This window comes from Trachypithecus francoisi, unplaced genomic scaffold (genome assembly GCF_009764315.1).
Source record: "Trachypithecus francoisi isolate TF-2019V2 unplaced genomic scaffold, Tfra_2.0 Lachesis_group11, whole genome shotgun sequence".
In the NCBI taxonomy this organism is placed as follows: domain Eukaryota; kingdom Metazoa; phylum Chordata; class Mammalia; order Primates; family Cercopithecidae; genus Trachypithecus; species Trachypithecus francoisi.
The window spans coordinates 21,070,515-21,085,521 of NW_022681456.1; the positions used below are offsets into that span (position 1 = coordinate 21,070,515).

General features: G+C 41.9%; 1 protein-coding gene across 3 annotated transcripts in view; it reads left to right on the forward strand.

Moving 5' to 3' along the window:
• Positions 1–15,007, forward strand: part of NAA25 (N-alpha-acetyltransferase 25, NatB auxiliary subunit) — an 84,695-nt gene that overhangs the window by 23,319 nt on the left and 46,369 nt on the right. For all 3 annotated transcript variants that reach the window (XM_033220542.1, XM_033220544.1, XM_033220543.1), the window contains 5 exons: positions 5,418–5,492; positions 7,457–7,564; positions 7,930–8,008; positions 10,734–10,845; positions 11,766–11,855. In XM_033220542.1, coding sequence (XP_033076433.1) covers positions 5,418–5,492; positions 7,457–7,564; positions 7,930–8,008; positions 10,734–10,845; positions 11,766–11,855 — 464 coding nt within the window. The remainder of the gene's footprint in view (positions 1–5,417; positions 5,493–7,456; positions 7,565–7,929; positions 8,009–10,733; positions 10,846–11,765; positions 11,856–15,007) is intronic.

The window sequence follows — 15,007 nt, forward strand, 5'->3', positions numbered from 1 at the left end:
TTAAGTTGCAACAATAGATAATTTGGGCAGGGTGGCAGATACTATATTAATATAAATATAAATTCTTAAAATCAGTCTCTGTATTTTAAGTTTATGCAAGTTTTAACATTGGAGAATTTTTTTTTTTTCTGTCTTGTGATGGAGTCTTGCTCTGTTGCCCAGGCTGGAGTACAGTGGCACGATCTTGGCTCGCTGCAACTTCTGCCTCCCAGGTTCAAGCGATTCTCCTGCCTGAGCCTCCCAAGTAGCTGGGATTACAGGTGCACACCACCACACCTGGCTAATTTTTGTGTTTTTAGTAGAGGCGAGGTTTCACCATGTTGGCCAGGTTGGTCTCAAACTCCTCACCTCAAGTGATCCGCCCACCTTGGCCTCCCAAAGTGCTGGGATTACAGACATGAGCCAGTGCGCTCAACTGGAGAATTTTTTTGAGAGATCCCAATGTAATTATTAACATTTTATTAATTTATTTATGGAAAGGTATTTAGACATAATTTTAAAAAATGTAAAATGGCTATGGGTGTGTGTGTGTGTGTGTGTATATATATATATATATATTTTTTTTTTTTTTTTTTTTTTTTTTTGAGACAGTCTGGCTCTGTCATCCAGGCTGGAATCCAGTGATACGATCTCGTCTCACTGCAACCTTCATCTCCTGGGTTCAAGCGATTCTTCTGCCTCAGCCTCCCGAGTACGGGGACTACGGGTGCACGTCACCATGCCCGGCTAATTTTTGTATTTTTAATAGAGATGGGGTTTCACCATATTGGCCAGGCTGGTCTCGAACTCATGACCTCATGATCTGCCCAACTCAGCCTCCCAAAGTGCTGGGATTACAGGCGTGAGCCACCATGCCCGGCCATAAAATGGGTATATTTTTTAAAATTGGCAATGCTAACATATATACATATAAATCCTTAATATCATTTTTATTTGTAAGATTATGTTTTAAACAAAGTGTATTAAATATTCATTCAGAAGGACAGAGTAAGAGAAGTTATAGTTCATCCCTGTGGTACATAAAATGCATTCCCCCATCTCTCCAAATAATACTGGGTGTCTTTATATGGTTGACATAGAAAGATGTTCCCAGTATATGTTAATTGAGACAAGCAATGGCCTCTTCCCATTCTTCTCATGTTGTCCTCAGAAAGGATATACTTCTTTCTTTTTCTTTTTTTGAGATAGACTCTCTCTGTCGCCTAGGCTGGAGTGCTGTGGTGTAATCTCAGCTTAACTGCAAACTCTGCCTCCTGGGTTCAAGCGATTCTCCCTCCTCTGCCTCCCAAGTAGCTGGGATTACAGGTGCCTGCCACCACACCTGGCTAATTTTTTTTTTTTTTTTTTTTGAGATGAAGCCTCACTCTCTGTTGCCCAGGCTGGAGTGCAGTGGCGTGATCTTGGCTCACTACAACCTCCGCCTCCCGGGTTCAAGCGATTCTCCTGCCTCACCCTCCTGAGTAGCTGGGATTGCAGGTGCACACCGCCATGCCCAGCTAATTTTTGTATTTTTAGTAGAGACAGAGTTTCACCATATTGGTCAGGCTGGTCTCGAACTCCTGACCTCATGACCCACCTGCCTCAGCCTCCCAAAGTGGTGGGATTACAGGCGTGAGCCACTGCACTCGACTAACTTTTGCATTTTTAACAGAGACGGGCTTTCACCATGTTGGCTGGGCTGGTCTCAAACTCCTGACGTCGAGTGATCTACCTGCCTCGGCTTCCCAAAAGTATTGGGATTACAGGCGTAAGCCACCGCACCCGGCTAAGTTTTATTTATTTATTTACTTACTGAGTCTCGCTCTGTCTCCAGGCTGGAGTGCAGTGGCGCGATCTTGGCTCACTGCAACCTCTGCCTCCTGGGTTCGAGAGATCCTCCTGTCTCAGCTTCCTGAGTAGCTGGGACTACAGGTGCGCGCCACTATGCCCAACTAATTTTTTGTATTTTTAGTAGAGACAGGGTTTCACCATGCTGGCCATCCTGGTCTCCGTCTCTTGACCTCATGATCCGCCCACCTTGGCCTCTCAAAGTGCTGGGATTACAGGCGTGAGCCACTACACCCTGCCTGCGCCTGGCTAATTTTTATACTGTTGCTGCTTAAGGAAGTTACAGTTTCTTAGCTTAAGTATGTTTATTTTGAGTGTGGAATGTCAGTCTGAGGTATTTCACAAATTTAATGTCATGTTTCACATGGATAAAGGTTTTTGTTTGATTTGCTGATTGTTGATTTTCCATTGCCTAGAATAGCATCTGCACATTAATTTGTTAAGCAAATACAGTTTGTATAAACTGGTGGAGGTAGGAGGGAGGGAAACTTAAGAGCTTCTGCTGCCCCAAATAACATTTCTGGCTGGTGATTCTGAAACCACCATAAATGAAGAGTAGCTAGTTTTTCATATGGTGATAAGGTTTTTCTTTTCCTGTAAATGACATTCTCATTCTGCTTCACCAACTTAGATTCATGTTTTTAAACTTGTCTGTCATCAAAAATTTTGTTTTAGCAGATTATCAGAGCCTGCAAGATCATAGGGTATGGACATGAAATTTTTGCCTTGCATTTTATATTAATTCATATTCTAATGTTACATATTTTTATCTCTGTATGTCATTATAAAAATGTTTTCCCATATTCTCAAGTAAAATGGATTTCTTAACTTTTATTTATTTTTAAAAATTTATTTATTTTTTGTAGAGATGAGATTTCACTATGTTTCCCAGACTGGTCTTGAACTGCTGGGTTCAAGCAATCCTCCTGCCCTGGCTTCCCAAAGTGCAGGGATTACAGGCATGAGCCACTGTACCCAGCTAGTTTTCTAACTCAAAGAAAAAATTATTATTTTTTATTTTGATTGTAAAGTCTTCCCAGGGATCAGTTGAATTTCCTAACATTTTTCATTCTATACCTGTGGAGTATATGTACCCCAGTGTTAGAAGCAGGAGCCTCAAGCCATCTTAGACTCTCCTATCCTTTATGTCCTTGTTGTCTCTAGATCATCTTCATTCTACTGCTGCTGTATTTTTTTTTTTTTTTTTTTTAACATGGGGTTTCACTCTTGTCGCCCAAGCTGGAGTGCAGTGGTGCAATTCCGGCCTACTACAACCTCCACCTCCTGGGTTCAAGCGATTCTCCTGCCTCAGCCCCCTGAGCAGCTGAGATTACAGGCACCCACCACCACGCCCAGCTAATTTTCATGTTTTTAGTAGAGACAGAGTTTCACCATCACTTTTATCTTTTACCTTAACTTTATGGGCCAAGCTGGTCTCGAACTCCTGACCTCAGGTAATCCTCCTGCCTTGGCCTCCCAAAGTGTTGGGATTATAGGTGTGAGCTATGGTGCCCGGCCTCTGCTGTATCTTTCCAGGTTTCTTTTCTATTTGATCTACCCCATCCTGGTTTTGTGCCTCATCACCTCACCTTTTCTTTCTTCCTACTTTGTCTCTTCACAGTACTGCTAAGATGCTATTCCTAGAAGAGTATAGATTTATATATATCACTTCTCTATTCTGTATAGGCTCCTTTTTTAACACCTTACAACAAAAGTACCTTGGCCTACCTTTCAACACTTTTCCTACTACTCTGAATTGTTTTAGCCAGATATCCTCCTTGTTTTTATCAGCATATATCCCTTAACTTTCTTGAATGTTTTTTGTTCAGACTCATTTTTCTCCTACTTTGAGTTGATTCATTTATCCATTCACTGCAAATATTTGTAGTTGTATATGTATCGTTACCACACCCCCGCACTGCCCCGCACTCTGCTGCCATGTTCTGTTTGACCTTCAAAGTCATCTGAAAGATGGCTACTTTGGAGAGGCTTTAATTATAACGTTCTCCTCTCTACTTTCCCTTAAGGAAAGAAGAGGTAAGAAAATGAACAACTTTGCCTTCCTTGGAAAAATCATAGCATGGTATTTTATATAGGACATTTATTTTTATATTTAGTTTTATCATTTTGATTTTGAGACAGAGTCTCTGTTGCCCTCGCTGGAGAGCAGTGGTGTGATCACAGCTCACTGTAGCCTCGATGTCCCTGGGCTCAGGTGATCTTCCCACCTTAGCCCCTCACCAGTAGCTGGGACCACAGGTGCTTGCCACCACCCTGGTTAACGTATATATATATATCTGTGTGTGTGTGTGTGTGTATAAGATTTTACAATATTGCCTGGGCTATTCTCAAACTCCTTGAGCTCAAATGATCCTCCTGTCTCAACCTCCCAAAATGTTGAGATTATAGGCATGAGTCATCACGGCTGGCCTAGGACATTTATTTATTATTATTATTTATTTATTTTTTGGAGACAGAGTCTCACTCTGTTGCCCAGGCTAGAGTGTAGTGGCGCAATCTCTGGTCACTGCAACCTCCACCTCCCGAGTTCAAATGATTCTCTGTCTTAGCCTCCCGAGTAGCTTGGATTACAGGTCCCTGCTGCCACATCCAGCTAATTTTTGTATTTTTAGTAGAGATGGAGTTTCTCCATGTTGGCTCGGCTGGTCTCAAACTCCTTACCTCAGGTGATCTGCCAGCCTCGGCCTCCCAAAGTGCTGGGATTACAGGCATGAGCCACTGTGCCTGGCCCAGGACATTTATTTTTATTGCTAAATACATTTCAGTCATTTATGTGTTTGTTTTCTCCCTCGCTTTTAAATGGCTTTGGGACAGGGACTCGATCTTTGAATCTTTGTCGGGAATGGATAGTTTCTTCTACTTCATAGGAGCTCCATTAGATTGGCAGTAATTTTGGAACTAGATTGGCAGTAGGCAAAAGATTAAAAAACATGAAAATTACCTGATGGAGTTTTTAGCATCAATTACTGGTTGGCTAATTATGGATAGAGTCTAAATTATGCTTGAATAGGTCTATTCTTTTTTAAAAGCATGTTCCTGCTTTTAAGTATTTGCATATTATACATTTTATAATGAAAGATTTCAGTTCTAATTATTGGAATCTTGAAGTAACCATATTATTTTCCTAACCTAAGAAGAATTTTTGAATTATCTTTTAGTAATCTTTTCTGATATTGAAGTTTAAGTGTATTCTCTGGGCTTGTTTATTTGTTTTTACTAATAACTGGTTAGTATGGTATCTTCAGTAAAGTTTATTGATGTACACTTACAAGCCAAATATTGTGTTTGCTTTGTAGTTTGCTAGAACTATATTGGATTGCAGTGTATTCTGGAAATATCGGACTTTAATTTTAGAAAATTCTGGTTCAGAAATAGAAGTGTCACTCATAACATGAATACTCACCTTTGTGATTACTACTATTGCTATAGCCATCAAGTCACTAGGCATTTACTAACTGGGATATGTAAATATATTGCTGTTCTCCCAAGAAATTTTTTGTCATGTGTCTAGATCATTAATCCCCCTCCGTATGGTGTTTCTAAATAAAATATTTATGGTTCTCTTTTAGGCTGGCATGGCTCTATATAAGATTGTCCCCAAAAATCCCTACTACTTTTGGTCTGTGATGAGCTTAATTATGCAAGTGAGTATGGCATTCAGAATGGGATTGAGGTTTGGTTTTATTTTTTATATAGTCATTGTCCTCAGTGTGTCTTCCGAACTTTTTTTTTTTTGAGACAGGGTCACGCTGTTACCCAGGCAGGAGTGCAGTGGTGCAATCAATCATAGCTCACTGCTGCCTTGACCTCCTAGGCTCAAACAGTCCCTCTACCTCAACCTCCCAAGTAGCTGGGACTACAGGTGCATACCACCTTGCCTGGCTAATTAAAACAAAATTTTTTTTTGGTCAGGTGTGATGGGTCACGCCTGTAATCCCAGAACTTTGGGAGGCCGAGGTGGGTGGATCACGAGGTCAGGAAATCGAGACCATCCTGACCAACATGGTGAAACCCCATCTCTACTAAAAATATAAAAATTAGCTGGGCGTGGTGGCACATGCCTGTAATCCCAGCTACTCTGGAGGCTGAGGCAGAAGGATCACTTGAACTTGGGAGGTGGAGGTTGCAGTGAGATGAGATTGTACCACTGCATTCCAGCCTGGGCGACAGAGTGAGACTGTTCAAGACCAGGCTGGTCGTGAACTCCTGGCCTCAAGCAATCAATCCTCCTGCCTCAGCCTCCCAAAGTGCTGGGATTACAGGCATCAGCCTCTGCATCTGACTGTGAACATTTTGTGTAATCTGTTGCAGCATGTCAGACAGGGAGTTTGTGTTGTCAGTTGACTTAAGTTAGGGATTTTGAGTATTCTTTATGAGTTGGTGTATCAGTTTATTTGTGGGTAGCATGGACTATATTTCCCCTGAATCTCTGATCTATTGCTGGGTTGCTTGATCAAGCATGAGCCTTGAAATGTTTGATATTACAACTTGGTGTTTGCCTTTAAGACAACATTGCTGGTTAGTTAATGGCTCATTGAACTGGGTGGCCTTCTTTTATCACTTCTCCTTTCTGAGCCTCAGTTTGCTCTTTTGCAGAAAGGAGACACTTCTCTCCCAGGGACCAAAGTGAGATTCTGTATAGGAGAGGATGGGGAGGAAGGATTTAAAAGTAGTGATTAAGAACAGATGTTATGGGGTCAGACAGGTCTGCCTTCATACATTAGCTTTACCACATGTCTGGTAAAGCTGTTTGGGAAATCTCTTAACCTTAATTTTTTTTTTTTTCTGTTGTCCAAACTGGAGTGCAGTGGCACAATGCACCTCCTAGGTTCAAGTGATTCTCATGCCTCAGCCTCCCGAGTAGCTAGGATTACAATCATGCACCACCACACACACCCAGCTAATTTTTTAATGTTTTTTCAGCAGAGATGGGGGTTTCGCCATGTTGGCCAGGCTGATCTCAAAATTTCTGGCCTCAAGGGATCCACCTGTCTCAGCCTCCCAGAGTGTTAAGTTTACAGTCATGAGCCACCACGCCTGGCCTAACCTTAGTTTCTTTGTAAAATAAGCATAACATCTACTTTGAAAGGTTGTTTACAAGGGTTAAGTGAGCTGTGAGCAGATTCTGGCGTTATTAACTTTATGAATTTCATGTGTTAATTTTTGTTACCAATTTAAGGTAACTAGCTACTAGTAAACTGTGTAATGAAAGGAATTGGCATTTCTCTTCCAGTATGTGAACATCTCAAAGATACCTGGAAGACTTTCCTCTTCAAATACCTGATAATACTCATAAATAATAAACAGTATAGGCATGCTGCCTCTTTACGTTCTTTTAGAAAAATGTATAAATAACCGAATTAAATGCTAGGTTGTATTGTGGAAGCTCAGTATTTCAAGAACACATAGGATAATGAATCTTTAGCAGAGAAATCTTTTGTAAAACAAACCACTCTGTAATGTGCCTCCTTGGCAGGGAGTTCATATTAAATAGGTCTGATATTTGACATGATGGATTGATAATTATGTGCCCAATTAACGGTAATGTTACTATCAATAGTGCAAGCAGGGGAGAAATTAGAATGAAACGTTATTTTTCTTCTTTCAGTCTATATCGGCACAGGATGAAAACCTCTCAAAAACAATGTTTCTGCCCCTTGCTGAGAGAATGGTAGAAAAAATGGTGAAAGAGGACAAGATAGAAGCTGAGGCTGAAGTGAGTATTTTAAGCCCACTTTTGTGTTTTCATTTTTTTGCTGGTGCTACAGTATTATGTTATAATACTATAAACTTGTTTTGTTCCAGTTTGATAGCTGAGTCCTCACTCTTGGCCTTTGGGTAAATATGAAGCCCTCAGCTTAGGTCTAATCACTGAGCTGTTTCTAGCAAGTACTCTAGGCTGAGATGTATGTAGATGGAAGAGATATAGATGGAGAAGATCCTGTTACCTTTTTCTTACTGTCAGTTTCATCTCATTTGAAGACATGCTCTATTAAATAACTTTTTAAAAACCTATAAATGACTATCTTTTTATTATTGAAAAGTTTCAGAGGTTGCACTTCTTGTTTTTTTTTCTGTAAGGTTGAACTTTATTATATGATCCTGGAACGTTTGGGAAAGTACCAGGAGGCCTTGGATGTCATCAGAGGGAAATTAGGAGGTAATTTTTTAAAATTTTCTTAAAGCTTTTATTTTTCTATTTAAAAATGAAAAATGTTTATCATAGAAAATTTCCACATAAGGATATAAAGACATAAACACTTCTGATCATTTTGTTATATTCTTCCAGACTTTTCTGTATGTTGTAAATTTCTTTTTTAAAATGTTTTTATTTGAAAATAACAGATTCAGAAACTTCAAGGAATGTGAAAGGTTATGCTTCAGATCTCTAGCCCTCTTCCCTTAGGTTTTCCTCCAGTTATACTTTATATTCTTCGAAAGATTCATCTTCTCCACTTTTTTTTTTTTTCTTAAAACACGAATGAAAACATAGTATGCTTGGCTCATAGAATAATCTTATTCAGTTAGCACAATGTTTTTATTAAAAAATTTTTTTCTTTAAAAATTTTAAATTAATTAATGCCCCTCTAGTTAGGATTTGTACTGTGTAGATACCACAAACATTCCTTCTTTATTTACATTTTTGTCCTATGAAGGCATTTGAGTTTGTGAACTCTGCTCTGCATACTGTTATACGCATTATTTATTTTTATTATTTATTTATTTATTTTAAAGAGATGAGGGCTCACTGTGTTGCCCAGGCTGGACTTGAACTCCTGGGCTCAAGCAATTCTCCCATCTCAGCCTCCCAAGTAGCTAGGACTAGGGGCACACACCACCACACTGGGCTCCATTGTTCTTTTTTTTTTTGGAGGCAGAGTCTCGCTCTGTGGCCAGGCTGGAGTGCAGTGGCGTAATCTTGGGTCACTGCAACCTCCGCCTCCTGGGTTTAAGCGATTCTCCTGTCTCAGCCTCCTGGGTAGCTGGGATTACAGGCATGCACCACCACGCCCAGCTAATTTTTGTATTTTTAGTAGAGACAGGGTTTCACAATGTTGACCAGGCTGGTCTCAAACTCCTGATCTCAAATGATCTGCCTGCCTCGGCCTCCCAAAGTGCTGGGATTATAGGTATGAGCCACCACGCCTGGCCTCCATTATTTTTTTATTATTTTAACTAAATTGTATTTCCTAGAGATAAAAGTTTACTGCCTCACTCTCTTTAATGACTGTCCATTGTTCCACAGTGTGAATATAGAAATTTACTTAACCAGTTTTTGGTGCATATTTAGGCTACTCACAAGAAACTTCTTCTTTTTTTTTTTTTTTTTTGGAGACAGGGCCTTGCTCTGTTAGCCAGGCTAGAATGCAGTAACACCATCACAGCTCACTACAGCCTTGACCTTCAGGGTTTAAGTTATCCTCTCACTACAGCCTCCTAAATTGTTAGGACTCCAGGCGTATGCCACTAAATCTGGCCAATTTTTATATTTTTTGTAGAGGCAGGGTCTCACTATGTTGCCCAGGTTGGTCTTGAACTCCTGGGCTCAAGTGATCTGCCTGCTTCAGCCTCCCAAAGTGCTGCGATTACTACAGGTGTAACCTGTCATGCCTGATCTTTTTTTTTTTCTTTTTTTTAAACTAGATTATAGTTCTATGGATAGTTAAAATTTAGACTCTCAACAGGAAATTCATAATGTAATTTTTGGTATCCTTAATCTACTAAACAGTTGGGCAAATCTAATTTGGTCAGAACTATCATCCTAGTTTTTTTGTTTTCAGTTGTTTGGAAAGAGTTTGATTCATCTCCACTCTTTTTTTGTGTTCTTTCAGCATCTCCTCTTTCCTACCTCACGTCAGCCCAGCCCTATTTGATGTTTTGGAACTGTATGGATGGGCAGCCTGTCTGTGGACTAAATTTACTAGTCCCTAGATGCTGTTGGGATTTTATAACTATATCCCATGTACTATTAATAGATCTTCAACCCAATACATTGTGGAACCTATCATTTTACAAAGAAAATGATTATAAAAATTTACTGTCAGTAATGTACTTTTTTCTTTGAAGTAAAATAATCTTTGATAATCAGATAGTAGTAGTTTGTATGTAATAGTGGTCCCATTTTGTAAGAGAGTGAATTAAAAAATGTGACATTTAGGCTGGGCCCGGTAGCTCACAGCAGTAATCCCAGCACTTTAGGAGGCTGAGATGGGTGGATCACCTGAGGTCAGGAGTTTTTTTTTTTTTTTTTTTTTGAGATGGAGTCTCACTCTGTCATCCAGGCTGGAGTGCAGTAGCCGGATCTCAGCTCGCTGCAAGCTCCGCCTCCCGGGTTTACGCCATTCTCCTGTCTCAGCCTCCCGAGTAGCTGGGACTACAGGCGCCCGCCACCTCGCCCAGCTAGTTTTTTTTTTTTTGTATTTTTTTTAGTAGAGACGGGGTTTCACCATGTTAGCCAGGATGGTCTCGATCTCCTGACCTCGTGATCCGCCCGTCTCGGCCTCCCCAAGTGCTGGGATTACAGGCTTGAGCCACTGCGCCCGGCCGAGGTCAGGAGTTTAAGACCAGCCTGGCCAACATGGTGAAACCCTATCTCTACTAAAAAATACAAAAATTAGCCAGGCATGGTGGCAGGTGCCTGTAATCCCAGCCACTTGGGAGGCTGAGACAGGAGAATCGCTTGAACCCAGGAGGTGGAGGTTGCAGTGAGCCAAGATCATGCCATTGCACTCCAGCCTGGGTGACAAGAGTGAAACTCCATCTCAAAAAAAAAAAAAAAAAGGAAGAAAAGAAAATGTGACATTTTCCTTCTTGTGGTTGGACTCTATCTGATTATTGAGCAGAAATGAAACCAGCTTACCAACTTTTACGACTTTTGATTTTAGAGAAGTTGACAAGTGAGATTCAGAGTCGGGAAAATAAATGCATGGCTATGTACAAGAAGCTGAGCAGGTGGCCAGAGTGCAATGCCCTTTCCCGGCGCCTCTTACTAAAAAAGTAAGTAAAAGCTTTCTTTGTACCATTTGACTGTAGTGAGGCTTTAAGATCTCACTACTGATTTTCTTGGTGTCTTGTGTTTTAAAGTTTCTGGGCATAAAGTTTTCTTATAGTAGTTGTCTCCTGCATGTTTCTAAAAGTTTGTAAGGAGCCTTCATCTTTCCGTAGAGTATTATAATGGTACTTGTAGTCTGGGCGTGGTGGCTCATGCCTATAATCCCAGCACTTTGGGAGGCCAAGGCGGGCAGATCACTTGAGGTCAGGAGTTTGAGACCAGCCTGGCCAACACGGCAAAACCCTGTCTTTACTAAAAGTAAAAAAATTAGCTAGTCGTGGTGGTGCGTGCCTGTAGTCCCAGCTCCTTGGGAGGCTTAGGCGCAAGAATCGCTTGAACCCAGGAGGTGGAGGTTGCAGTGAGCTGAGATCGTGCCACTGCACTCCAGCCTGGGTGACAGAGTAAGACTCCATCTCAAAAAGAAAAAAAAGATACTTGTGACCATGGTGCTGAATTCTAGTTAAGGTTTAAGAATGAACACTGAAAATCATTAATTTCTCAAATTCAATATTCCCCTGAAAGAGAGAGCCTTCATTCTTTGCTACAGCACTTCTCTCCCCTTCCCTCCATTTTGGAAGTGCTTATGTGGAGACTTTTCTGTTATGAATACTAGTTTTCTAGACCTGGTCATTTTATTGAGGGAAAGAGTAGCTTACTAGTCTTTACAAATACAAAGTAGTATTACTTTGAAAATGCCTCTGGAATGCCTTTTAGAGTTGCAAAGGAAACATGGAGTGGGTGGGGGTGAGCCAACCTACTACGTACTAAAATATAACTTACAAAATAAATTGAATATCATGGTTCCTAAAGCAGATCTGTCACAACTTGAGTTTAATCCTGTGTGCATCATTCAATCTGATTTTAGCTCAGATGACTGGCAGTTCTATCTGACTTATTTCGATTCTGTCTTTCGACTGATTGAAGAGGCCTGGACTCCTCCTGCTGAAGGTGAACAGTAAGTTGTCTTCTTTCCTGAATTACAATGGTGCTTTTTAATATAGTGTAGTGAAAGGATTTCATTATAAGCCAATTGAATTCTCTTTTCCTGTCTCAATAAAGTATTCCTTTCAAAGTAAGAGATTTTTTCCTATTTTTTAAAGTATAAAATACACAAGTTCATTCTAAAAATCACGTTAGTGCCGAAATATGTGGTGTGCTAATTTCCACTTATCCTACCATTCCAGAAATAACTATTTTTAACGGTTTGGTGCCTTTCTGCCAGATTTATTTTCATGTTTATGCTAAGATAATTATTCTTTTTCTTTTTCTCTCTTTTTTTTTTGAGATGGAGATTGGCTCTTATCACCCAGGCTGGAGTGCAATGGCATGATCTTGGCGCACTGCAACCTCCGCCTCCCAGATTCAAGTAATTCTCCTGCCTCAGCCTCCCGAATAGCTGGGACTACAGGTGCCTGTCGCCATGCCCAGCGAATTTTTGTATTTTTGGTAGAGATGGGGTTTCACTGTGTTGGCCAGGATGGTCTCGAACTCCTGACCTCAGGTGATCCACCCACCACAGCCTCCCAAACTGCTGGGATTACAGGCGTGAGCCGTTGCGCCCAGTTTAATTATCCTTATATTTAATATAAAAATGGGATTGAGGCCGGGCGCGGTGGCTCAAGCCTGTAATCCCAGCACTTTGGGAGGCCGAGATGGGCGGATCACGAGGTCAGGAGATCGAGACCATCCTGGCTAACACTGTGAAACCCCGTCTCTACTAAAAAATACAGAAAACTAGCCAGGCGAGGTGGCGGGCGCCTGTAGTCCCAGCTACTCCGGAGGCTGAGGCAGGAGAATGGCCTAAACCCGGGAGGCGGAGCTTGCAGTGAGCTGAGATCCGGCCACTGCACTCCAGTCCGGGCGACAGAGCGAGACTCTGTCTCAAAAAAAAAAAAAAGGATTGTATTAGACATGATTTGCAACCTGTTATTTTCCGCCTTAAAATATTTCTTGAACATCTTTCATTTCTGGTGCATGTAGATCTCTTTCATTTTTTTTTTTTTTTCCCCAGCAGTTTAGGAGTACTCCAGATGTACCATAATTCATTTAGCCTTTTCCCTATTGATGATACTTGGATTTTTGAAGATCTCTTTTTTTTTCCTTTGTCCTTTTGTTATTGGCTATTGTAGGCAGTACTGCAATAAAATTTTTTTTCCTTTTTTTTTTTTTTTTTTTTTTGAGACGGAGTCTCGCTCTGTCACCCAGGCTGGAGTGCTGTGGCCAGATCTCAGATCTCAGCTCACTGCAAACTCCACCTCCCGGGTTCACGCCATTCTCCTGCCTCAGCCTCCCGGGTAGCTGGGACTACAGGTGCCGCCACCTCGCCCAGCTAGTTTTTTGTAGTTTTTTTTTTTTTTTTAGTAGAGACAGGGTTTCACTGTGTTAGCCAGGATGGTCTTGATCTCCTGACCTCGTGATCCGCCTGTCTTGGCCTCCCAAAGTGCTGGGATTACAGGCTTGAGCCACCGCGCCCAGCCTTTTTTTTTCCTTTTTATAGGCATCTAGAGGTAAATGAATAAATGATATCTTTTAAAAAATCAATACAGGCCGGGCACGGTGGCTCAAGCCTGTAATCCCAGCACTTTGGGAGGCCGAGACGGGCGGATCACGAGGTCAGGAGATTGAGACCATCCTGGCTAACACGGTGAAACCCCGTCTCTACTAAAAAATACAAAAACTAGCCGGGCGAGGTGGCAGGCGCCTGTAGTCCCAGCTACTCGGGAGGCTGAGGCAGGAGAATGGTGTGAACCTGGGAGGTGGAGCTTGCAGTGAGCTGAGATCCGGCCACAGTACTCTAGCCCAGGCGACAGAGCGAGACTCCATCTCAAAAAAAAAAAAAAAAAAAAAATCAATACAGAAGTAAGATTCAAGATGACAGTTATGAGCTGATGCTTGCTTCATAATATTAACTACATTATGTAATTTTTCTCAGCTTTCATTCTTTTTTTTTTTTTTTTTTGAGACGGAGTCTCTCTCTGTTGCCCAGGCTGGAGTGCAGTGGTGTAGTCTCGGCTCACTGCAACCTCTGCCTGCCAGGTTCAAACAATTCTCCTGCCTTAGCCTCCCAAGTAGCTGGGACTACAGGCGCTCCCCACCACACCCGGCTAATTTTTTTTGTACTTTTAGTAGAGACTGGTTTCACCAAGCTAGCCAGGCTGGTCTTGAACTCCTGACCTCGTGATCCGCCCGCCTCGGCCTCCCAAAGTGCTGGGATTACAGGCGTGAGCCACCGCACCCCACTTCAGCTTTCATTCTTTTTTTTTTTTTTTTTTTTTTTTTTTGAGATGGAGTCTCGCTCTGTCGCCCGGGCTGGAGTGCAGTGGCCGGATCTCAGCTCACTGCAAGCTCCGCCTCCCGGGTTTACACCATTCTCCCGCCTCAGCCTCCCGAGTAGCTGGGACTACAGGCACCCGCCACCATGCCCGGCTAGTTTTTTGTATTTTTTAGTAGAGACGAGGTTTCACCGTGTTAGCCAGGAGGGTCTCGATCTCCTGACCTCGTGATCCACCTGTCTCGGCCTCCCAAAGTGCTGGGATTACAGGCTTGAGCCACCGCGCCCGGCCCAGCTTTCATTCTTAAAGCAGTAAAATGTACAAGACCCCATCTCAAAAATATATATGTGTGTATGTGTGTATTTAATTTTTAATTTTTGTTTTTTTTGAGACAGAGTCTCACTCTGTCACCTAGACTGGAGTGCAGTGGTGTGATCTTGGCTCACTGCAACCTCTGACTCCTGGGCTCAAGTGATCCTTTTGCCTCAGTCCCCAAAGTAGCTGGGACTACAGGCATGAACCACCACACCTGCCTAATTTTTGTATTGTTTTAGAGATGGGGTTTCACCATGTTGCCCAGGCTGATCTTGAACTCGTGAGCTCAAGTGAGCCACCCTCCTTGGCCTCCCATACAGGTGTGAGCCACCATGCCTGGCCTTTTTTTTTTTTTTTTTGAGATGGGATCTTGCTCTGACACCCAGTCTGGAGTGCAGCGGTGTGATATTGCCTTCCACTGTAATCTCTGCCTCCCAGACACAAGTGATCACCCCACAGCAGCCTTCCAAGTAGCTGAGACTGCAGGTGTGCACCACCACAATTGGCTAAGTTTAAAATT